The sequence below is a fragment of the Pelodiscus sinensis genome, chromosome 4 (assembly GCF_049634645.1).
Source record: "Pelodiscus sinensis isolate JC-2024 chromosome 4, ASM4963464v1, whole genome shotgun sequence".
Taxonomy (NCBI): domain Eukaryota; kingdom Metazoa; phylum Chordata; order Testudines; family Trionychidae; genus Pelodiscus; species Pelodiscus sinensis.
In genome coordinates, this window is record NC_134714.1 from 73,945,433 (window position 1) to 73,971,943 (window position 26,511).

The 26,511-nt window shown below is 40.8% G+C and overlaps 1 protein-coding gene across 5 annotated transcripts in view; it reads right to left on the reverse strand.

Annotated features, from left to right (window-relative positions):
• Window positions 1-26,511, reverse strand: part of FUT8 (fucosyltransferase 8) — a 176,086-nt gene that overhangs the window by 30,010 nt on the left and 119,565 nt on the right. For all 5 annotated transcript variants that reach the window (XM_075927433.1, XM_075927431.1, XM_075927429.1 and 2 more), the window contains one exon: window positions 25,400-25,637. In XM_075927433.1, coding sequence (XP_075783548.1) covers window positions 25,400-25,637 — 238 coding nt within the window. The remainder of the gene's footprint in view (window positions 1-25,399; window positions 25,638-26,511) is intronic.

Genomic DNA, 26,511 nt, shown 5'->3' on the forward strand with positions numbered 1-26,511 from the left:
GTTGTGGACAGCATAACATCTCTCAATGCAAGCAACTATGAGGTATAAGATGTGTTGTGAGGATAGTGAACGTCCTTTAAAGCGATCCGTGAGCGATACCAGAAGGCAATGGGACTTCCTAAATTCCTGAGCCCTCTGAACGTAAAAGACTAGTGCTCTGCAAACATCGAGGGTGTGCTGTAGTGTCTCTTGAACAGAGGTATGAGACTTAGGGAAAAATACCAAAAGTACGATGGATTCGTTAATATGAAACTGAGAACAGATCTTAGGAATGAAGGCTGGGTGTGGTCGTAATATTACACTGTGCTTGTTTAAAACTGTGTATGGTGGTCCTGCCATCAGGGCCGCCAGTTCGCTGACCCTATGTGCTGAAGTAATTGCCAATAGAAAAATAACCTTCATTGTAATCATTGGAAGAGGTACTGTCACCAATGGCTCAAAAGGTGGTTTAGTGAGGGTGTCCAGAACTAGATCCAAGTCCCATGTGATGGAGGCCTGTGAGGAAGGTTGAAGTTGGTTAACCCCTTGAGGAAGCGCTTGGTGGTAGGGTGCGAGAATATAGATGTGCCATCCACAGGCTGATGGAAGGCAGTAATAACCAAGTGCACTTTTAGAGAAGCTATAGCTAACGCAGAGTGGTGTAAGGACAGGATATATTCAAGGATTTCATGCAGAGGTACCATATATGGATCTACGCATTTGTTAGTGCACCAGGAAACAAATCTGCACCACTTACGCATGTAGGTTGTTCTTGTCGCATCCCTCCTGCTGTGAATTAGGATTTGTTTGACCAAATGGGAGCAGAGATTCTCAGCATTGGAGAACCAGCGAGGAGCCATGCTGTCAAACGGAGAACATGAGGCTATGGGTGGAGAAGGGTCCTGTGGTTCTGGGTTAGTACGTCAGGGAAATTGGGGAGGGGAGAACGTGGCAGAAGAGACTTTTGATAAAGAAAGGGAAACCACGGCTGACGACCCCATGATGGTGCTACAAGAATTACTTTGGCTTTGTCCCTTTTGATTTTCTCTAGAACTCTGGGGATGAGAGTGGTGGGTAGAAAGGTGTAGCAGAGCAGACCTGTTCAACTGAGAAGAAAGGTGTTACCCAGAGAATTTCTGCCAATCCCAGCTCTGTAACAGTACTGTCGACATTTTTGTATTTTTCTGGGAAGCAAACAGATCTATTTGTGGGAAACCCCAGGGATGGAAGATGTGCCAGAAAATGTCTTCTTGGAGCCCCAATCATGATCTGGTGCAAACTGTCTGCTTAACGCATCTGCTGTGGTGTTGCTGGTTCCCAGTAAGCATGAAGCTATGAGTGTAACAGTGTGGCGGATACACCAGGCCCAGGGATGAATGGCCTCTCTGCAAAGGGAGCGGAACCGGGACCCCCCTGGCGCTTGATATAATACATCATGATGATGTTGTTAGTGAGTATTCTGGTCATGGTACCAGAGATGTGTGTTCTGAAATGTTTGCAGGCATTGAGGATGGCCCTCGATTCCAGGACGTTGATATGAAGGACTGCCTCCTGTGGTGTCCATAGTCCTTGAATGGACAGATCATTCATATGAGTGCCCCAGCCAATCAGAGAGGCATCTGTGTTGATTTGAACAGACGACTGTGACTGGTGAAATGGTATTCCTGCAAGGAAGTTGTGTGGACTGGTTCACCACTCTAGGGAAGATATCACAGCAGATGTTGGAGTGACTTGTTTGCGAGCATGGTGATCTTGTGGGAACACACACCAATGCCAGCCATTGTTGCAGGCACCAAAAATGAAGCCTTGCATGATGGATCATATATGTTGTGGCCGCCATATGGCTGAAGGCACATGAAAACAGAGATGTTAGGGCTTACGGTAAGTACTGAGATCAGATCTTGTATAGCCTGGTACCACTGTATAGGTAAATAGGCTTTAGTCGTCATGGAGTCCAAACATGCTCCTATAAATTCTAGGTTTTGAGTTGGCTCGAGTGTTGATATCTGGTAGTTTATAATCAGACCTAGAGACTCGAATGTGTCTCTCGCCATCACAACCATGTGGGAGGCTTTGGCTTTGGTTGGACTCTTCAAAAGGCTCAAGATAGGGGAAAGATTACTATGCCCTGTTGGCGCAGGTGCAGAGCTACCATCGCAAACATTTTGGAGAAAACTCTGGGTGCTGAAGAGAATCCAAAGAGTAGAACTTGAAATTGGAAGTGGTCTTCCCCAACCATGAAGTGAAGAAACCTTCTGTGGGCAGGGTGGATCGTCACATAAAAATATGAGTCCTGAAGGTCGAGAGCTACAAACCAATCCTCATGGTCTAGCGCTGGAATTATGATTGCGAGACACATCATTTTGAAATGCTGCCTTCACAGGTAATGGTTGAGTTTTCAAAGATCGAGTATGGGTCTCCAACCTCCCATTTTTTCTGGGTAAGAAAGTAATTGGAATAGAAGCCTCTGCCTCTGAACTCATGCAGTACTCTTTCCACTGCTCCGATGTTAAGAAGACTTCTTGAGAAGGATCCCTGAAGAGGTACAGAGAAGTGGAGAAGTTGGGTATTAATGTGTATCAGATGGTGTAACCTGTCGAAACGATCTCGAGAACTCAACAGTCAGTGGTGTTGCTGGTCCAATGTTGGTAAAAAGGTTTGAGCCAGTGATGGAAAATGGTAGCTGCAGGATTAGGTTGGTGTCTGGTGCAGGGGGTTTGTGAGCCCTTGACCAGGTTGTCAAACGTTCTCTTTGTTAGCAAGCTGAGTGGAAGGGCGATTATTTTGGGCATGCCTCTTTTAGGGTCTTTTTCCTCATTCACTGGTGCTGGTTGAATGAATGTTGATGGTACCTTGGCTGTGAGAAGGCATAACATCTTTGGAATGGCATGTACTTCTTGCAGCGGAATGGGGGCGTGTACATCCCCAGGGCTTGGAGAGTGGTCCTCGAGTCCTTGCTTGAGTGGAGGGCCTCATGTGTCTTTTCAGCAAATAGCTTTTGTTTGTCGAATGGGAGGTCCTCCACCTTAGTCTGAAGTTCCCATGGAACTCCAGCGGTTTGATGCCTCCTCATAACTATAGCGGTGGCTGTGAAATGAGCCGCTGTGTCCACCACATCCAATGCAATTTGCAGCCCAGTTCTGGCGGAGGTATATTGCTCCTGGATGACGGATTTTAAAAAGGGCCTTTTTGCATTGGGCAGATGTTCCATTGGTTGAAGTCATGATTTGACAGCAGCACTGCATAGTTGGCAATGCATAAAAGTGTTGAGGAAGAATATATCTTCCTGCCAAAAAGGTCAATACACTTACTGTCTTTCTCCACTGCAACATTCTTATATTGTGGAGTTTTTGCCCTCTACTGGACTGCATCCACCACCAGGAAATTCAGTTGTGGGTGTGCGAACAAAAACTCGGAATGTTTGGTCGGGATGAAATATTTTTTGCCAGCCCTCTTGTTTGTAGGCGGTGCAAAGGCCAGGATATTTCCACAGTGGACTCCATAATTACTTCAATCTATCAGTAGCGCTATTTTTGTTCACTGGGATGGTTGTAAATTCTTAAGGGGATTATATTGTTTCTCCTAGACTTTGGTAACTGGACCTCCTGGCTAGCGGTCACTCTTTTAAACAGTTCTTGAAACTGCCTGAGATCGTCCGAGGGAGAGGAAGGCACATGAAATTGGCTGTGTTGTGCAGGGGTATTCAGAGGGGACGATTCATGGTGTATATGCCAGGATCAGTAGCAACAGGGGGACCAGTGTCTTGCAGTATGGTAATATTGGTATCGGTCATGTAACCAGTACTGTTGGTCATAATAGTACCCATGATAGTCATAATACTGCTATCTTGGTGACACCCGGCTAGAGGAATATGCACTTCTTTGTTTCTCCCAGCACATATCACAGCCTGATGTAAGTTGGAGAGTGAAGTATCATTGAGCCTCTTGATGAAGGGGCAGGTAAAAGAGACATATGTCTTGGGTGAATGGAGAGGTGAAATGCACATCCTGGTGTCGGTGGTAAAGGCAAGGGAGACCTGTGGTGTATTAGTGGTGATCTTGGTGCCGGTGGTGAAGGAGATAGCGTCAGTGAGAAGGTCGGTGAAAAGCTAGGAATGAGTGGTCTATTTGACTTTACCCATGCCTCTCTCAGTTCCGGAGGTGTATCCAGTGCATTCAGTGCAAGAGAAAGGCGAGGTGCTTGTGTCTGCACGGCCAGTGGTGTTGGTGCCATGGGTTGCAGCCTTTGCCGGTGTGGCTGCCAGAGCCGACAATGCCTTCTGTGCTAGGTGCCTGGGATCCTTTCCTATTGTCAGCACAGATGGTGCTTGGCACCGGCTCTTCAGGTCTAAGAGTGCCCTGGGACATGGCAAAGCGGTGCTGGAGGTACCTGGCTTATCCGCGATGCTGATTCTGCTCACCAGTACTGGTAGCAATAAGCGTGACAGAGAAAAGCACTTTTTTGATACAGACCCCCGTAGTTGAGGAAATCTTTACAGTTTTGAGCCTTAGGAGGCTCTGAAGGAGCCTTTGATGGAACATTGTCCGCAGGTTGAAGCGCTTTATCAAACAGGAGCATGCGTAACTGCATCTCCCTATCTCGATGAGCTCTGGCCGTGAGCTTAGAACAATGCAGGCACTTCTGAGGCATCTAATGCATGCCAAATGGCCGTCCGACGCTGGCATGGCCTCACGACATGTGTCGCATTTTTTTAAAACCTGGCGAACCCAGCATTGTCGGAGGGAAACTATTGGGAGTTCACCTCAATCTATTTAACTTCAGTCTTTTCTTTCCTTATCTTTTTTTTCTCTCTCTTTTTTTTTAAGCCTCAGAAAAGCGGGAAAACAATTTTGCTTTTTCTTGGTTTTGGTTTTTTTTTTTTAAGATTAATTAACTATTACGGTAAGAACTATGAACTATGTACAGGAAACAGTAAACTAACAGAAGTCTTAATTTCATGATCAACAGTGAGGAGAAGAGCTCGCTCCGTCTGTGACAGAGTGGTAACAAAGGAACTGGCGGGAGCCAGACTATGCACATGAGAGAAAGGTCACGAACATCGCAAGATGCTGACCGCGCATGCGTGGTGTGACTGATTACTGCTATTGAGGACTCTGATCTGTGGCGCCAGGATGAGCCCGACACCTACAGTGGAGCACCCACAGGGACATCACTCAAGGAAGAATGATTACTTGTATTATGTTTAGAGGACTTGGGAAACAATTGATCCCCATCTTCTGTATATCAGCCATTAACACATTTGAAGGCTGATATTAATCTTATTTGTAAAACTATCATACCCAAAAAAATTTCGCAACCACATCTTATTGTTGGCTCATATTGAATACGACATCCACTCTAACCCACCAGATCTTTTTCTGCAGTACTACTGCCTAGCCAGTTATTTCCCCAGTTTGCAATTGAGTTTTACTTCCTAACTGTAGGAATTGGCACTTGTCTTTATTGAATTTAAACTTTTTTATTTCAGACCAACTCTCCAATTTATCAAAGTGCTTTTGAATTCTAATCCAGTCTACCAAAGTGCTTGCAATCCCTCTCAGCTTAGTATCACCCACAACTTTCATAAGCATATGCTGCAAATTATTACCTGGATAATGAATAAAAATACTGAATACTACCAGACTCAGGACAGACCCCTGAGAGACATCCATTCGATACATACTCTCAGTTTCATAGTAAGCAGTTGATAGGAGGCAGATAAATGGAGAATTAAAATATCCTACTGCAAAATTTTCTGGTATCCTAAGCTAAGAGTTTCTGCACCTACACACTGTTACACAGTATTGGCAATTTCTGTCTAGCTCAGAGATAGCTGTTTTTCTGTGGTATCTCTTTTATATCATATATATCATATCATAAATATAATAGCCATGTTAGATATCATTTGTTTAGTAATGGTTTAGAGGCAACAATTTTTACCCAACACAGGGTTATTAAATGCTGCCTCCAGGGATGGAGCCGGCAGCCAGTGTCCTCCTGGCTCCACTCTCAGGGAGCCCCTTGCCGCCCTGCGTTGTTGCCTCTGTATCACAGTTATAATCTCTAGGTAGCAAGATACTCATAAGTTCAACATGCAGTTAATTCTCCACTTATTCTTTTTGCCTGCCCAAGACTCAAGAGTCTTTTGTGGTAGGAAGATTAGACAGAAAGTCCTCTTTATGCTTTAGTAACACTTCTCTCTTCCCTCCCTCCCCCAGTTTGCAATCTTCCATTTCCTATTTTATGACTTTCCCCAATTAGCTGCATCAGCCATCAGCCTAAGAAACTACAGTGACCAACTAGTCTCTTGGTTCTGGAAGCAATAGTTGCCAAATCTGTGGGTGCTCCAGAGCTGGAGCAGCCACCAGGAAATATTAGTAGGTGTGGAGCATCCACCAGAAGCCAAGCTCCCCACCCACCCACGTTCCCCCTCCCTCACTGCTGACCAAATCTTCCATTGCTCTCTCAGTGCTTCCAGAGTGCCACAAACAGCTGATTCATGGTTTTCAGGAAGCTCCAGGAGGGAAGGGAAAGAGTGGACATGGAGCATGCTTGGGAAGGAGGTGGGAAAGAGATGGGGCAGAGGTGAGGGCTTGGAGGAAGGGACAGAATGGAGCAGGGTAAGGCTGGAGCAGTGGCAGAATTAGGAGGAAAGATGGAATGGGACCTGGGACAGGCTGAGCAACCCCTGACTGGAAGGGAAGTCAGCAATGATGCTGACTGCTCATCTAATATTTCAGGACTAGCTTTTTCCTTTTTTCCCACTGAAGGTGTCCAACCATTTCTCAGTCCACACAAAGGCAGCACATATACACACAGTCACATGTTCTTTTGAATGAAATGGATTAAATAAGAGGTATTATTACTAATTTACAAAATGACTTAAGCGCTATAACAAAACCTGTTACAACTAGAACCTACCCTAATTGGCAGTTAGTTAATTATGCCTACTAATTTGTTATGGAGAATTACCAGCTAACCTGAGCAAACATCTTCAGATTCAATTGTGAGGATTTATTCTTACAGAAATATTAGTATAAAATACTCTTTTACACCCAAAAACACACTAGGAATCAGGGAAACATAGCATGACTGTGGAAACTCAGAACAAGCTATGGTACCTAAAATTGCTTTTAATTATTTTTAAACACTGACTAGATTGGAAATTGATGGTATCATTTTAAGAGTATGAACAAGATGTTCAGTTGTGTGTGCAAAATGGGTAATTGCAAACAACTAGCAACTATGTAAAAAAAAATACATTTTGTGGTGGTTTCAAAAATGCCCGAACATAAGAGCAAATATGGACCTGAAGAAAGGTGCTAGACATATCGTTTAAGCATATAACAAGTGGTTTTAACAATACTGTTAAAGACAAATTTTGCTCTAAAATTTAATCAACCAATTAAGCCCTTGGAGGCACTGAATACATCACCATGAGCTCAGAAAACATATTATTTTGGAATTGCACTGAAGAATCCAGTAGTGTTCTAAGTTTGATTTGGTAGAGATGCTGAATTTCTAGAACTTGCTCCCCACAGAAATGAGATTAACCATGAACTTGGCTACTTTTAGAAAGAAAAATACAGCTTGCATCTTTCTGTATAAATCTTCACAAATTGACCAAATCACTGTCTTCTAAATACTGCTAAATTGCAAGGAAACATGGTGCTTGCTCTGTCTTAAAAATACCTTACATTCATCTATCTTAGTGGTTTAAGATCCCTATATACTATGAGGAGAGGCACCAAATACTCTCTCCTATAAGTCCCTGTACACAAGAAAGTAATTCAATAAATATTGGGACTAAAAAAAAAAAAAATCATTTGCTCTATCAAATCTTACCTCTTACAACATATGATTTCTGCCAGAGAAGAACAACATTTCTTTTGAAATACTCTCAATTTTGTGCTTCATTAACCGTCCCTGGTAGACAATAGTAAATATTTATTGCTTTCTCAGTGAAATGTCTGTGTTCTAAATCTGCATGAGTTTCATTTTTACCAGTGGCCCTCGCTATCCTCTCAGAGTTATGTCTTTAACTTGATAACCTAGATTCCAAATAGATTCCCAAAATGTCCTAATTGCCTAATATTTAAGAATTCATATTGTGTCAATGTGCAGAGTTTTCTTCTAGCATTTGTGATCTAGGAGGAACAAGGCAGAACTGGGAGGCAAGATCAAATCAGTATCTTAGATGCCTATATACAAATGAAAGAAGTATGGGTAATAAGCAGGAAGAACTGGAAGTGCTAATAAATAAATACAACTATGACATAGTTGGCATCACAGAGACTTCGTGGGATAATACACATGATTGGAATATTGGTATAGAAGGGTACAGCTTACTCAGGAAAGACAGGCAGGGGAAAAAGGGAGGAGGTGTTGCCTTATATATTAAAATGTACACACTTGGACTGAGGTGGAGATGGACGTAGGAGATGGTCATGCTGAGAGTCTCTGGATTGGGCTAAAAGGAGTAAAAAACAAGTGTGATGTCATGCTAGGGGTCTATTACAGTCCACATACCCAGGCGGAAGAGGTGGATGAGGCTTTTTTTTAACAACTAACAAAATCATCCAGAGCGCAGGATTTGGTTGTGATGGGGGACTTCAACTATCCAATGTTGAATATTGGGAAACTAACAAAGTGGGGCACAGACTATCCAATAACTTCATGGACTGCATTGAAGACAACTTTTTAATTCAGAAGGTTGAAAAAGCTACTGGGGGAAGCTGTTCTAGACTTGATTTTAACAAATGGGGAGGAACTGGTTGAGAATTTGAGAGTGGAAGGCAGCTTGGGTGAAAGTGATCATGAAATCAGAGTTAATGATTCAAAGATATGGTGCAAGGGACAACAGCAAATTAGAGACAATAGATTTCAGGAAGGCAGATTTTGGTAAACTGAGAGAGCTGGTAGGTAAGGTCACACAGGAGGCAAGACTGAGGGGAAACACAACTGAAGAGAGTTGTCAGTTTTTCAAAGGGACATTGTTAAGGGCCCAAAAGCAAGCTATTCCATTGTGTAGGAAAGATAGAAAACATGGCAAAAGACCACCTTGGTTTAACCAGGAGATCTTGCATGATCTAAAAATAAAAAAGGAGTCATATAAAAATGGAAACTAGGACAAATTACAAAGAAGGAATATAGACAAACAATACAGGAATGCAGGGGCAAGATTAGAAAGGCAAATGTACAAAACAAGCTCAAACTAGCTATAGGCATAAAGGGAAACAAGACAACATTCTATAAATATATTAGAAGCAAGAGGAAGACCGAGGACAGGGTAGGCCCATTGCTCAGTGAGGAGGGAGAAACAGTAACAGGAAACTTAGAAATGGCAGCGATGCTTAATAACCTCTTTGTTTTATTCTTCACCGAAAACTCTGATGAAGGAATGCCTCACATAGTGAATGCTACTGGGAAGTGGGTAGGTTTAGAAGATAAAATAAAAAAACAACAAGTTAAAAATCACTTAGAAAAGTTAGATGTCTGCAAGTCACCAGAGCCTGATGAAATTCATCCTAGAATATTCAAAGATGCTGATAGAGGAGGTATCTGAGCCTCTAGCTATCATCTTTGGAAAATCATGGAAGACAGGAAAGACTCCAGAAGACTGGAAAAGGGCAAATATAGTGCCCATCTATAAAAAGGGAAATAAGAACAACCTAGGAAATACAGACCAGTCAGCTTAACTTCTGCGCCAGGGAAGATAATGGAGCAAGTAATTAAGGAAATCATCTGCAAACACTTGGAAGATAATAAGGTGATAGGGAACAGCCAGCATGGATTTGTAAAGAACAAATCATGTCAAACCAATCTGATAGCTTTCTTTGATAGGATAACGAGTCTTGTGGATACGGGAGAAGCATACCTGGACATGGCATACCTAGACTTTAGTAAGGCATTTGATATGGTCTCACATGATATTCTTATCAATAAATTAGGCAAATACAACTTAGATGGGGCTACTATAAGGTGGGTGCATAATTGGCTGGATAACCGTACTCAGAGAGTAGTTATTAATGGTTCACAATCCTGCTGGAAAGGTATAACAAGTGGTGTTCCGCAGAGGGTCTGTTTTCGGACCGGCTCTGTTCAATATCTTCATCATCAATTTAGATATCGGCATAGAAAGTACTCTTATTAAGTTTGCAGACGATAATAAGCTGGGAGGGGCTGCGACTGCTTTGGAGAACAGGGTCATAATTCAAAATGATCTGGACAAATTGGAGAAATGGTCTGAGGGAAACAGGATGAAGTTTAATAAGGACAAATGCAAAGTACTCCACTTAGGAAGGAACAATCAGTTTCACACATACAGAATGGGAAGCGACTGTCTAAGAAGGAGTACGGCAGAAAGGGATCTAGAGGTTATAGTAGACCACAAGCTAAATATGAGTCAGCAGTGTGATGCTATTGCAAAAAAAGCAAACATGATTCTAGGATGCATTAATAGGTGTCTTGTGAGCAAGACACGAGAAGTCTTTCTTCCACTCTACTCTGATTAGGCATCAGTTGGAGTATTGCCTCCAGTTCTGGACACCATATTTCAAGAAAGATGTGGAGAAATTGGAGAAGAAGGTCCCGAGAAGAGCAACAAGAATGATTAAAGGTCTAGAGAACATGACCTATGAAGGAAGACTAAAAGAACTGGGCTTGTTTAGTTTGGAAAAGAGAAGATTCAGAGCGGACATGATAGCAGTTTTCAAGTTTCTAAAAAGTTGTCAGAAGGAGAAGGGAGAAAAATCGCTCTTCCTGGCCTGAGGATAGAAAAAGAAGCAATCGGCTTAAACTGCAGCAAGGGAGGTTTAGGCTGGACATTAGGAAAAAGTTCCTAACTATCAGGGTGGTTAAATACTGGAATACATTTCATAGGGAGGTTGCGGAATCTCCATCTTTCTCCAATATCTTTGGAGATATTTAAGAGCAGGTTAGATAAATGTCTATCAGGGATGGTCTAGACAGTACTGGGTCCTGCCATGAGGGAAGGGGACTGGACTCAATGATCTTTCGAGGACCCTTCCAGACCTAGTATTCTAGGATTCTATGATATCCAAGGCTAGTGTACTTTGAATTGCCTTGACATTTTTATGAGTGATAGAGTGGCCTCAAGAACACAAGTTCAACTCTACACATTTACAAAACTCCCTTTTTAATTTATAAGATCAATAACTAAATAAGGATGAATATAAGTTGTGCTAATTCTAGAATTTGGGGTTTTCTTGTGTTGGCATCTTATGGGAAAATGTTATAGGTGAGTAATATACATTTACAGGCATGTGAGAGGTGTTTGCTTACTGTTCAAAGACATCTGATTTTGACAAAAGTGTTTAGAATTTAGGATACTCAGGTTTTTTGTGCACATTACTATTTATTCAGTTGGATTTCTAGCAAATAAAAAATATGTATGTCTGTAGTAGTCAATTGCGGAAGAACTTTGTACGTGATAGTTTAGGGGTGGGGAGGCTTGCATTCTTTCCCCCCTTTCCCTTTTCCCTATATCTGATGAGCCAGAAGCAAGTCTTTGGGATCATACACCACTTAAGATAAGCACTGTTGCCAGTATAGCAAGAACAAGTATAAGATATGGGTAAAGCACAAGAATGCATAAACAATTCTGTTTACCCTAACGTAGTGATCATGTAAACAGGGCCAAAGGACAAGAAGATCCAGATCAGAACCAGATCGATAACTAACAGCTAAGCTCTACATCAGCACTAATGAATAAGCTCTGGAAATTTCCAAACTGCCAAACAAGGCCGGAAAACTGTATTTAAGGCTGCCTCAGAGCCTAGCAAATTGGATCTCACCAATGCACTTTGGATACCGGCGCCTTGGAAGCTGAGACAACCTCCCACTTTGTCCGCAGTCTACCCAGGGTCCCAGGCTTGCAGGAAGGGACATAACATATGCCACTTCTTTGTTATGTTGTTCTTCCATTTATGGGGCACAGCTGTTAGCTGTCAAGAAATAAACTACTTGTGTTTGACAGATACCTGTGTGGCGTCCTTTGTACTTTGGGAACCCAAGTCGGACCTGAGACTTATTCGTGCCGGCTACAATGTCTAATTAACATTTTTCATTACCTGTGTTGAAACAGACACCAATGAAACTCATACAAACTTAAATATTTTAAACTATTAATTTTAAAATTATTTTAATTGATATTCAGCAAAGGAATGTTTCAAACATTTCAGTTGTGTGTGCAGAATGGGATAGTGCAAACAACTTAGAAAAGAAAGCCAAGAACACATACCGATGTGAAAAATCATCAGACATAAAAAATGTGAATGTATCAGTCACAAAAAAAGCTTCAGAACTGGAAGATAGAACTTGTAGTCTCTCTTTCTAGCTGGTTTCCATAAGAAACAGCTATGAAAACCCAGTCATCATGCATCAATGTGAGCACATGTAAAGACAATGGATATCCCTCGTAGAACGCAATGACCAGACCAAGCGAACAGATAACTGACCATCTCTAAGGCTACACCTATATTTGCCTGTGGATCAGCTCTCTGAAGATCAATCTTCTGCTGTTTGATTTAGCAGATCTAGTAAACACCTGATAAATTAAATGCGGAGGTCACCCCCATTGGCGCCAGTACTACTCCTCGCGAGATGTAAGGGAAGTCAATGGGAATGTTTCTCCTGTTGATCTCCCGCTGTGAGAACGGTACAAAAGTTCAAATCAAGGTACATCAACTGCAACTACACAATTAAAGTTAGCTGAAGATGTGTATCTTGATTCAAACTTCTGGGTAAGTATAGACATGGCTTTAGGCTTGTTTCTGCCAGCTGGACTGTAAAATTCACCAATTAGAATGCCTCAGAACTTGATGATCATCTAGTCTGACCTTCTACATACCACAGATCACAGAATTTCACCAGAGAGTCCACAATATCTGGATGAGCTACAGTATATTGTTACAACCTTGGCTGAGTACTCCAGTGGATGTTATAACCAGGGCTTGACGATCGCGGCGAAAACCACTCGCCAGCCCCGCACTGTGTATGTGCGAGACCCGCACTGCACATGCACGAACTGCTGGTGAACGGGGCGACCGGCCACAGGTGAGTAGATAAGCGGATTTGTCAAGCCCTGGTTATAACCATATCCAGCCTTTAGATCCAACATGCATCCAAGTCAACTTGGTCTAGGTAGAACCCAGAAACTGGTAGCAGATCTCTAGGGCACAGACACAGACTAGATCTCTGAAAACTTTCCTTGGGATATGACACTGTACGGTCCAAATCCTTCACATTCCAAGACAGGCCCAGTTGCTCATGCATGCTATCCCTATCAATTAACTGTCAACGGCACTCTGGTTTATAGTGTAACTCTTCTGGGACATATTAAGTAAAAAACACAGGAACTTATTTTCCATACATACACTTGACTCTCAGCACAGGAGTTATAGATGCAAAAGAATAAACTCCTGCATGAAATCCATCTGTCCTCACCATTCCCAACAGTCCCTAGTGTTAGTGAGTGTCTTTAGAGTGTCTTTAGAAGCAGGCAAAGCCAATTCTCCAGCTATATCTTCTATTTCTTGTGGTGAACTGCCTCCCTTATTCAAAGAATACATTTCTTTTTAAAAGCAGTCTTCTTCATCCTCTGAGTATTTTCCAGACTTCTAACCCCATGAAAGATTGCTGATTAGAGTGTTTAGAAGTCAATAGCTCTGCCAGGAGCAATCCAAAGGTTCTGCCAGGGCAGAGGTATTCAATTGTTGATAACTTATTGACACTTATGCCTAGAAAAGCATGGTCTGTTTAAAGTGTCATGTCCCTGTTACCAAATGGGTGATAAAATTCACAATGATTTCACAATCATAAATAATATTTTACAAAGCAGAAAGAACTCAAGAGTCCTTGTTTTTAGGAAGAAATCTAATCTTAAAGGACTCAAATGATGGATAACACACCACATCCATATATAAGGTGTTCCAATGACTGATTTCCTTCACTATACAAAATGGATTTTATTTCTAATCTGAATTTGTATGCCTTCAGCTTCCAGTCATTAGACCTTGCTATTCTATTATCTGCTCAATTAAAGAGCCATCTACAGTCAGAAACCTCTTCCTCCTCTAGACAAAATGTGACTGAGTTGTCTCTTAGCCCTCACTGTGGTAACTTACGTGGATTGAGGTTCTTTATTCTCTCACTGAAAGACAGGCTTTCCTGACCCCCCAAAAATTGTTGTAGCTTTTTACCAAAACCTTTCCAATTTGTCAACCAACTTACTAATGTATGGACACAAAATATGGACACAGTATTCCAGTCTCACGAATGTTCTATCTTCTGGTAATATCACCCCCTTATTTTTGCTTGATATTCTCTCATTTATACAATCAAGGACCAAATTTGCTTTCTCTGCCACCACTTCATTTGCTTTCTCTGCCACCACTTCATTGTGGAATCTCATGTCCAGCTAATTCTCTACCATGAATACTAATTTTTATTGCTTTCCAAAAGAGATCTTTATGTTTACTTTCATAGAAGGTTCTCTTGCACCAAACAGAGTATGAAAACCTGGGCAGAAAGACTTCAGTAACAAGACATGTGTATTACTTCAAAGAGACTTTAACACAAGGTTACAGAGGAAGACTTCAGAGCTTTTATTTATGCTAAAATTCGACATGTTGTGAATGGGCCTTAATTTAGATAATAATTACCTTACACATTAAAAAGACAGCCTCCCCACCTTTTGATATTCATAACTCCAGATTAGCCACTTAATTGACTCTTACAATAAGCCATTTCCTCCTTCCTTGTCTCTTCCTCATCCCCTCACCCCTACCTTTTATTCTATGTAGCTGATTGGTTTACTTCTTCATTGTATCCCTCTGTTATATAATGGTCATGCCATTTCACTTTCAGAATATGATCTGAAGTGGGCCTGCCCAGCAAAAGCTCATCACCTAATAAACCATCTTGTTAGTCTTTAAAGTACTACATGACTGCTTTTTTTTGTTTTACCAAGACTTTAAAAATCAACCAACTTAAGATGTCAAGAAAATCCCCTAAATCTCAGACCACCTATTAGCTATTTTTGTCATGGTATTTCACACATAGCATCTACCAAGTGCCTGCTCTTGTTTCATCAACACTGGCACTGACAGATATAAGTAATAAAATCCAATTTCTAATAGAGATGAAAAACATAAAAGCTAGAGCTTCACACCTATTTTTTCCCAACTGCCACAAAGGACAGTGAGGATAGTGGGTGTGAGAAAGAGAAACATTAAAGCTCATACAAGAACTATAAAAGCAAGATTGCCTAATTAATTATTGTAACTAAGTTTAAAAGCTTTATTGAATTCATACAAAATTTTTAATTAAATTTTGTGCTTGAATAATTCTAACCATTTTTTCAGGAATTACTTGCTATTCCTATGAAATGTATACTATCCATATAAAATGCAATTTGATTGATTTCTTGTAGTGAAAGCCACAGAACTGGTTTGTATGTATTGAGCTTGTATTGTTGGTTTGCTCTGATTTCTTGCTGCCTGATTGTCAGTAATAAAAGTAGAAACTAATCTGCTGAATCAGAGTCTAAAGTCTTCTGTCTTGAATTATATCTATGAAAAAAAGATAATTTGTATTTTAAGCAGTAAAATCACTTCCAATAAAACATCCCAAACCTCTGTTGTGTGAGACTGTTTTTTCAAGTGATCTTACTGAATTTCAGCCACTCGTGCTAAGAACATCTTTTCACTCATAATGTATCAATGTTTGTTATTTCCCTTATACCACCACTGTGGTGTGGATGTTAGCTCTCACCAGTTTTAGTAAGCTGTACCTCATCTTCCTTTTTCTGTCCTTTTACTTTATTTGCTTTCTCCGTGTATTTTGATTTTGCTGACCATTTTGCACTCTTAAATTTTCATATCACCATTCTCTCCCTCCATACACTATTTCTTTCTTGAAACAAAAAACAGGACTAGGTAGCACTTTAAAAACTAACAAGATGGTTTATTAGGTGATGAGCTTTCGTGGGCCAAACCCACTTCCTCAGATCAAATAGTGGAAGAAAATTGTCACAACCATATATACCAAAGGATACAATTTAAAAAAATGAACACACATGAAAAGGAGAAATCAAATTTTAGAACAGAAGGAGGATCGGGGGGGGGGGGGGGGGGGAGGTAAATGTCTGTGAGTTAATGATATTAGAGGTGATAATTGGGGAAGCTATCTGTGTAATGGGTAAGATAATTAATGTCCTTGTTTAAGCTTAGGTGTAAAGTGTCGAATTTAAGCATGAATGACAGTTCAGAGAATTCTCTTTCAAGTGTAGTCTTAAAAGGTCTTTGAAGCAGAATGCAGGTAATCAAGTCGTTGAGACAATGTCCTTTCTGGTTGAAATGGCAAGAAACTGTTTTTTCTGTGTGATCCTGTCTGATATCTGTTTTGTGGGCATTGATACTTTGGCGAAGCATCTGAAACGTTTGTCCAATGTACATAGCAGACAGACGCTTTCGGCACAGCTATACCAGACTAACACGGCTACATTTCTATCACTATTTCTTTCTTCTCCTTCTTCCATCTTTCAAGGGCAGGGTAAGAGAGAACCCAGGGTAGGATTAAAACATAAGTGTATAGACATGTGTTAGGTCCCACGCTCCTGATGTCATGTCATTACATCAGAAATTATGCTTTCATTTTAAAAGAGCAAGTTTCTGCTTCCAGGGCTGTAAATAAAACTTTGAAAACATGACCCAACCATAACCACTATAGGGTTAGCTGCCTGAGAGTGCAGAGAGTATGAAACACTGATTCTGAGAAGATATCTTCATCTTAATGAGTCCTTAATTACAAGACCCAATGTGGGCTTCCTACCCTCACTATCCCAGCAGAGAATAGGAAGAGAAATAGCAGAGCCTGCTTATGCAACCAAATAGATACACACTGGCTGCTAGGAAAACAGTAGGGTGTCCATTTGTGTCCAATCTTTCTAGAAAGCTGAGAATGTCCCAGTTACCACTCCTGATGCTCTGGAGGGGATGGGAATCCCTATGTCTCTGTCATTGTCACCACAACTTGAAGTAGGGTAGGGAGCGATGGTTGTTGCCATCACATGAGTACTAGGGTTATAAAATCCAGATTAATCAGGTAACCAGTTAAATATTAGGTTAATCTAATATTTAATGGTTAACCAACTAAGCAGGAGCCCAGCTGGAGCAGTTTCCAACCCTATGCTGGGCAGGCTGCCAGCTGTTGGCCCTGTGCAGTGGCTTGGTGGGTTGGAACTGCCCTCTGCCTGTGCTGATGCTTACTGGAGTAATGGTTAACCAGTTACCCATTCACATCCATAATGGGTAAGGCTCTAAAATTGCCTCAACCAAATCAAATAGAAAGACAAGTGATTAGGTAAGCAGGTGAGGTAACAGTCTAACTTAGGTGAAATGTTGAGATTAATGTGGGAAGGTATTTGGGATGGGGACAAAGACAGTCTTGTCTTTTAGAAAAGCTACAAAGGGTAGGTCAATCATGAAAGCCTTGAATTCAGTCACTTCAAGATATTAAGGTTACTACATTTCTTTTTTAAAAACCAAATGTAGAATATGAGCATTCCCTGAGAGATGTTCAGAAAGTGCTTCCATCAGTCTTGTGAGCACCAGACTTGCCAATGGTCCGAAGAAACAAGATGATCTTGGCTATAACTTATCTGGAAAAATCAGAAAACTCATACTGAAGAATCAGTTTCCAGACACACTTTTGATCCTATCCACAGAAATGTATCTGTAATAGATTTACAAACAGAATTTGGGCACTGCGTATTTGTGCCGATTGTGAAAAAGTTAACTTGAAGATGGTTCCACTTTTAGAACAGCAAATTTACTATTGATTGTTTGAGAAATTTTTCATGTTGAATCTGAGCTTTGCAGTTCAGCCTTTCAGCCAAGGTGGTGGTGTTCTTCTCTGCTGGGCAAAGAATAGGATAGATCATATGGCCTATATATCCATGTCACATGATTAATTGAATTACTTTGCAAAAAGACAAAGTGGACTCCTCCATGTTTGTTGGCATACAACACTGCAGTAATATTGTCCATAATGATCTAGACAACTTGATCTCAGGAATGAAGGAGGAAATATCCAGAAGCCATTTTGTATTTGTATTTATCTCTAATACACAGATATGAAGCTGCAACTATCAAGTGATCCATCTGTCAAGTATGCAGGTATTGTCAGTGCATTTCCAAGCCTATGCTGAAGCAATCTGAGTTGATGACAGCTGCTGGAGATACAGATGAGAGTAACAGCATTTTCAAGACATGCAATCAGATTTACAACAAGTGAAGACACGGAAGCATGTTTGGAGGCACAGTTTGAAGAATCACAGAAAGACAGGGCTGAGAAGTCATCAAGAACAATTCTCTGAGCTGGAAGAGGAACATCAGGGCCATCTAGGCCATTCCTGATAGGTGCTTGTCTACTCTAACCTATTATGAAAATCTTCTAATAACGGGGATTCCACAACCTCCCTTGGAAACCTATTCCAGAGCTTAATTATCCTTATACTTAAAAACTTTTCTATCATCTAAAAGGGACATCCACATTTGGTGTGCAATTGAGAAATAATAGGTAACCTCAACCAGGCACATGGAGTCCATAAGCTACTTAAGCCACGAGGGCTTATCAGCTTGATGTAAAATATCACTGGCTGACACAAGTTGTTTCTTAAATTTTGAATGGTGTGATAGTAACTAGTAGTCTTTTCTCTGAACTGAGGACTTTGGTTTGCACAGAATCCAGAACAGTTCTGATACTGAAAATCCTTTGATATGGAATTAGTGAACATTTCTGCTACCTAACAAGAAGTTTTAATCTTTGGCACAAACTTCATTCTTGGGCATGATGATGGATTCTGCCTTCAGAATTGGAAGCGTGAAAATATCTGGAATTTCTTCTTCTGAAGTAGTGATCTAGCTTTCTCTCTCTCATTTTCTTCTAGCTGTCAGTGGGGAAATTAGAAAGACGTGAAAAGGTAAATCCTCCAGGATCTGTGCATTGTAAGTCAATCAGGAAAATTCTGCAGTGACAGCCTAATAGGTTATAGTAATACGCAAGTATTACATCCCATTAGTTAAAAATAAGAATGCACAATTTGCCAGATGATTTTTGACAGAAGTACTGTCAACACATTTAGCATAAAGCACATGCATTACTGATTATGTAATCTGGGCCCAGATTGATGTTCTGAGTCTAAAAAAGTTAATAGCGTCACGTAAGTCACATAATCCCTATAAAAATATTAATTTATATCAATATAATAACTAATTGCCTAGTATAGCTCCGAATTATCCTGTCACGGATAGTCACAATATATCTGTATATAATGTGTGATTTTAAAATGAAAAAAAAACTGCATAAGGAAGTCTTCTCTCTTCCATCTATTTAGAGAAATTGTATATAGAATATAGTATAAAAAAGTTTGTGAGAAATGAAGGAAGAAAATTAAAATTGTAGTTGGGTATACCAAACTACTGTATTTGGCACAAATGCGCAATATAATTTCTATTTTTATGACATATCTGAGCTAGAAAAAACCCAATTCCACTTGCACGCATATCATATCAAGTCCATAAGAATAATTTTAATTCATAGCACAGATGCTAAGGAAACATCCTAAGATTCATTGCACAAGTCAGAACAATGACAGATGTAGTTCATTTATTGTAACTAACAGATTAATGTCAAACAGCTTATTAGAATTCACTCTCTCATTCTAGAAACATGCTAATTAGTTTTGCTGAAATAGACACTAAGGGTATGTCAGGACTCCATGGCTCCGTCGATGGAGCCATCTAGATGAGTTTACTAGACCTAGGAAAATGAAGCGGCGATTTAAATAATCGCCGCTTCATTTACATCAAAATGGACGCCACGCTGTGCCATTCAGCTGTTTGGCGGCACAGCGCGGTAGACTGGACGCTCCGTGGTCGACAATGGAAGCCTTTGTCGACCGCGCCAGTAAACCTCATTACACGAGGCATAATGGAGCAGTCGACAAAGGCTTCCGTTGTCGACCGCAGAACGTCCAGACTACCACGCTGTGCCACCAAACAGCTGATTGGCACAGCACGGCGGCCATTTTGATGTAAATGAAGCAGCGATTATTTAAATCGCCGCTTCATTTACCTATGTCTAGTAAACTCATCTTCATGGCTCCGTCGACGGAGCCATGTAGTCTAGACATACCCATAGTGTACATAATGGAAAAAAGATTGCAACTACTGTGTTTTAAAAACAAAAATCCTTTTCACATATAAACTACTTAATTCTTCTAAAACTAGGTTACTATCTAAATAGCATCAGTCTCAATGGGCTTTAGAAATATTAAAATGACTGCTAATCTAATTAAAGGTGTTTAACGGGGATAGTCCAATTCATTACTATAAAGATAAATGTACAATTTTAAACAATACTTATAATGAGCGAAAGAAGCACAACGTAAGAAACTATAATTGTGCCATTTATTGTAAACTGTAACAACACGGTCCTTTTAGAATACTGTATGAAGAGTACAAATGGTTAGAAGAATATAGCTTATACAAAATTAATGTTAAATTTGTAAAACACATATTTATGTTGTTATAAGCCTGGGAAAGACTTTTTTCTTAGGGGGAGTTTGAATAAGACATCTTGGATATTTATTTGTACATGAGCATTTCATTTTCACATGATAAAAATCCAAATATTCCAAATATTCAAAATAGAGGATGTGCATGAGTGTTTGCATAAAGTCATACTACTTTTCTCCAAGACTGTGAATTTTAATCTCATGCAATTTTTACTTGCGGGGGAAAAAAGGAGTTGGACGAGGAGAAAAATTAAACTAAAAATGCAGAAATCTGAAGTGGCATAAAAATGAGAACAGAGATTTTTGGCAACCAGTGGGATCATCCTTTAAATTTACTGGTAATTAAATGCCCACAAAAGATTCACATTAAAGCCTAAATTGGAACTAGTGTAACATAAGAGCATTTCTGGAAATCTTCTTCAATCCTTTTGTCTTTTGACAAGATTAGACAAGGATTTAATCTAAAAAGTTGGAGTCTGCCACTGGCTCTGCTAGAAGATCAGTCTTCCTTGGCTGGATGTGTTGTATGCCCATAACTCTGAATCTCAGACTGGTAGTTTGATAAGAACAAGCAGATCTGAGGTATTTTAGGGCATATCTATACCACAGGATAAGGTCGAATCTATTATAGTCGATTTCTAGATACCGCATGTTGTGAAGTTGAAGGTCCAAGTCTCCACTGCAGGGAAGTACCAAATGTAGTTCAAAGTAGTGAGTCCCCATTAGGGAGCCTACTGTCAACTCAGAGAGCGATGTTATTCTGGGATATGCTCACAGTACCCACTGGGACCAAAATTCTGCAGTGAGTGGTTATGGGCTCATGACGTCAGCGTCCCATATTGCACTCATCTAGTTCCTCCCCCCTTCGTGAGAGACAAAGGGGAATCAGTGTGCTCACGCTTTTTTGTGCCCTGGTTGCCCGTGCCCGCACAGACACTACAGGCAGTACAAGCACGGGGCCCAATTTGCAGCAAACTATTGTGATGTGTGTTGTGGCACACCTAATGGTGCAGTACTTCACAAGAGTACGCATGTTACTCCTTCAGGAAGAGAACAAGGATGAAGCTCAGCATGGTATGGAGTTGCTGCTCATGCAAAGCCTGGTGCTGATGCTAGCGCAGCCACCAGTCAATCCTGTAGACACAGTGCAACACCAGTTCTGGTACTGTGAGACAAGCACAGACTGGTGGGACCACATTGTGATGCAGAGATGGGACCATCAGCAGTGGCTGCAAAACTTTTGAATGCACAGGGTCATTTTTTTGCAACTTTGTGAATGGCTTGCCCCTACACTGAGATGACAAAATACCTGATTGAGACCTGCTCTGACTGTGGAGAAGCACGTAGCAGTAGCCTTCTGGAAGCTTGCAATGTCAGACAGCTACCATTTAGTGGGGAATCAATTTGGAATGGGGAAATCTACAGTGGCAACTGTTGTCATGCAAGTAGCCAAAGCAATCAATGCCATTCTGCTCTGGAGGGTTGTGACTCTGGTGATGTCATAGCGGATTGCTTTGCCACAATGGGATTCTTTAATTGCTGTGGGGTGATAGAATCCCCATCTTGACCCCAATCACCTTGCCATGGAGTACATCACCTGAAAGGATCATTTTTTCATGGTACTGCAGGCGCTGGTGAATCACTAGGGCCGTTTCACCGACACCAACATGGGATGGTCAGGAGAGGTGCATGATGCACACATCTTTAAGAATGCCTGCCTCTTCAGAAAGATGCACACTGGAACTTTTTCCCAAACAGGAAAATCAGAATTGGAAAGGTGGAAATACCTATTGTGATTTTTGGCGACCCAGCCTACTCCTTACCCCCATGGCTCGTGAAGCCATACATGGGCAGCCTGGACCCCAGTAAGGAGAAGTTAAACAATAGGCTGATCAAGTGCAGAATGGTTGATTAATGTGTTTTTGGATGTTGAAAGGGTAGGTTTAGGAGTCTCCTCACTTGGTTGGATCTGAGGGAATGCAACATTCCCTTTGTGGTGGCAGTCTGTTGTGTGCTCCATAATCCGTGAGAGACCAAGAGGGAAATTAATCTGGCAGGGTGGGGGGCTCAGGCAGAGTGCCTAGCCAGAGAGTTTGAGCAGCCAGACACCATGTTTCACCTCTTCTTGCATGAGTTTGAACAGACTGATGATCATCAAGCTGATGATATTGCTCTGGCATTTAAAAAACTGGAAACACAAATTCAAATCTTATCTGTATTGTCCACAGTAGACATAGATTAAATTCCTAATCTACAAATAAGTAATTTTTTGCAAAAATAGGTGCTGTTTCCTGCTTTTTTGCACAATGCAGTTTTTAAATTTTTTAATTTTCCTCTTTTTTTTTCTTTTCATCTCACTCTGGCAAAGTAAAAAGGTATATTTAAACCTCATTCAAAGTCATGAAGATGATAGGCATCTTGCAGACAGTAAAATATTTTTAAAACCTCCACAGAAAGAACAGTGGGAGCAATGTCTCAGAGGGGTAACCATGTTAGTCTGTAGCTGCAAAAACAATGAGTCTTCTGGCATATTAGAGACTAACAGATTTAATAGGGCATAAGCTTTCATGAGTGAAACACACTTCATCAGATGAATTGGAGTGGAAGTTACAGAGGCAGGGGTACATATATTACATTAGTGAGGCTAATCAAGTCAGGGTGGAAGTGGCTCATTCACAGCATTTAGAGTGGAGAAGTGAATATCAAAAGAGGGGAAATTGACTTTGTAGTGCATTCGCCAGTTAAGATCCTTATTCAATCTTGTATAAAATTTGTAAATGACCTCCAGTTCAGCTGCTTTCCATTGCTCAGCTGGATGTTGACAGTAAGATTCCATTAAAAAAAGTGATTCCATCCCCTTTATTTTCTGTATATATATGTGTGAGACTATCTATTACTGCCAAATGGCAAAATACTGGTGTTCCTTCTGTTAACATCTGGTTCAATAAAATACTGGATTAATTTACTGCCCTAAATAATAAAAATATACCTCTTTCTATATATGCACCAATTACTATTTTTATGAGTCTTATTTTATTCATAGTAAGAATTTATGTTTTACTGTTGTTTATGTTAGTATATGAATACATATCTTATGCCTGTTTTGTATTTACTCTATGCTTGCCGACCCCCCATTGCACCAACTCCCCACATGCCACAGCTGGATCATAGCCTCCCCTCGTTTTCATGCCACAGCAGGTCAAGGGGCTGCCACCAGCCCTTCCTGCAGCCAGATGTGGGCTGGACTGCAGAGCCTGCCCCAGGATCAGGGCCACAGCCAGAATGCTGTGGCCAGATGGGAACGGGATCTTGATTGGGCAGGGTGTCTGGCTGGAGGGAGGATTCAAGAGCAGGCTGGGGGCAAGGTATCTGGGAGGGGGCAGGAGCAGGTTGGGGGTGCAAGGTCTGAGCATGAGAGGGTTGGGGGTATGTACATGTTTTTGTGCTATGTGCTGCTCCCACGCACCGGAGGCTTTCCCCACTGCTCCAATGGGGAATCTGCCTCCAACTCTGCTTCTACTTCCGGGTATGGGTCCCTGAAGCTGCAGAACACAACAGGGAACCACAGCCAACTGACTTGGGCTGCTGCCTGCCTGGCGCTCCAGCCTCATAACCTCCCCCCACCCCTGCAAGATTACAGCATCAGCACCAGCTTCCTGTGGGCAGGGGAGAGGAGAAAGCCCAAAGACTCTGTGCCATATCCAGCAGTGTACGTGCTTCCTCGCAAGCCAGATCCAACGTGGAGCCTCAGGTCTTTCTCTCCTCCTCCTCCTCCCCCCCCCCCCGCCCAAGAAGCTGGTGCTGGCACTGCAATCTTGGGGGGTGAGGGAGGCTACAATGTGGAGCGCCAAGAAGGCAGCAGCCCGAGGCAGGCAGCGGTGATGGTGGTGGCTGTTTCCAGATGGGTTGTAACATGTTGGGGCCAAGGAACCAGGGTGCCCACCCAAGAAGAGGCCGGGAGGAACCCTGAGCCATGGCCACCACTTCTGACTCTGCAGAGGATGGGGAAGTGGGGTGATGCTGAGTGACATGATTACATCAGTCTGTTGTTCAGCAGGAAAAAAAATTTATATATATATATATATATACACACAGTGAACCCTCGTTTATCGCGGTAGATAGGTTCCAAACCCGACCGCAATAGCTGAAAATCTGCGAAGTAGGGACACCATATTTACGTATTTATTTAACATGTATATTCAGACTTTTAAAACCCTCCCTTTACGTAGTACTGTTAACAAACCACCCTTTAATGTACAGAACACTTAATGCATGTACTACAGTACCCTAAACTAAAACAGGCACAAATATTAAAAAAATCCGCGATATAATTATTTTATAATATATACATACGTAATGAAAAAAGTCCGCGAAGTCGTGAATCCGCGATGGTCGAACCGCGAAGTAGCGAGGGCTCACTGTATATATATATATATATATATATATATATATATATATATATATATATATATATATATATTTCATACTTCCTTCAGTATGATTATATATCTTAGTTCTTACCTTTCTTAACACCAACTCTATTCCCTCATAAAAAGGGAAACCTCATCGGACAGCCAACGTAACTTAATATACTGGTCAAAGATTCTACAGTTGTGCATAAGACTCCCTGCTGATATAGCAGATCATATAAGAGAGAACACTATAGAAATGAAGTAATAAATGATGATCTATAAACCACAATCATAATTTATTATTCAATACTTAACAGTCAAGGAACAGATTATGATATAGTCCTATAATGTAGGCACAGCAAAAAATGAAAGGAAATTTATTTGTGAATTGTTCTTTGAGTCTTACCTGACCAGTGTCCAGTGGTAGTGCCTGCTCTGTCTGTGCATGTCTCACTTACAGGTCTAAAGACAGTCTCCCAACCACCAGTAGCATAACGCCAATTCTGAGATTCTAATATGAGTGTTCGTTGTGTTCCATATGCAATCATGAAGCAGTAGACAACATGATGAAGTTGACAGCCATAGCCACAGCCTTTGTTGATGTTGCACACAAGTTTCTTGGCTTTGCTGCAATCCTTGGGATTCTATAAGGATGAAGAAGTATACTTGAAGACAAGATATACACAAAGACATTTTTCTCTGAGTTAACAACTGACAAGTGTCATAAATCTCACACAAGACATGCCAATTTAGTACATCCCACATTAAAATGAAGGAGCAAGCTCCAGCTGCATGAAAATTATCTATTCTGAGCGGTTAACATGAATAGCTATCATATATACTTCACTACTCCAATGTAAAATAATAAACTTTAAGATATTAAATCATGTTTTCATTTCTAAGGCTATCAGAATAGGCTGCACTGGGTCTCAAAACACAGTGTAAGAATGCTCTTTCTTGATTTCCTCTGGCTCTTTACCAACTTTGTTAGCACCCTTTCAATGAACATGTACGAATTATCTAAAAAGAAAAAAAATCAGTCTGTTCAGAGAATAAAACAAACATTTTATTAAGAGGCTATTTTCTAAACTAGCTTAGTACAAACCAAGTATAGAACATACTACACAGCTAAATAAAATGGTAAAAAGACAACATTTTGATCTGAATTGTATCATCAATAAGCATAAAATCCACATATTGAAATAGTCCAGCTCAGCACAAAAACATTATGCACTGAAGCTTGATAAAATAATTTTAAAACAATTTTCTGCACTTTTAAGACATTATATCTTACATTAACTACATTAAATATAGACAATTTCTTCCTATTGCTTGGCCAACCTTCTTTTTACTCGTGTTTCTAAATAAATCCACCAATTTATCCAAATTTATACTTAACACATTCTCTTCTCACATCACAAACAGGAATATATGAATGCATATACTTACATACACACAGAAAAACACAGTTGTTTTTCTTACACATACTAATTTTTCTATTTTAATTAATGTTATGCT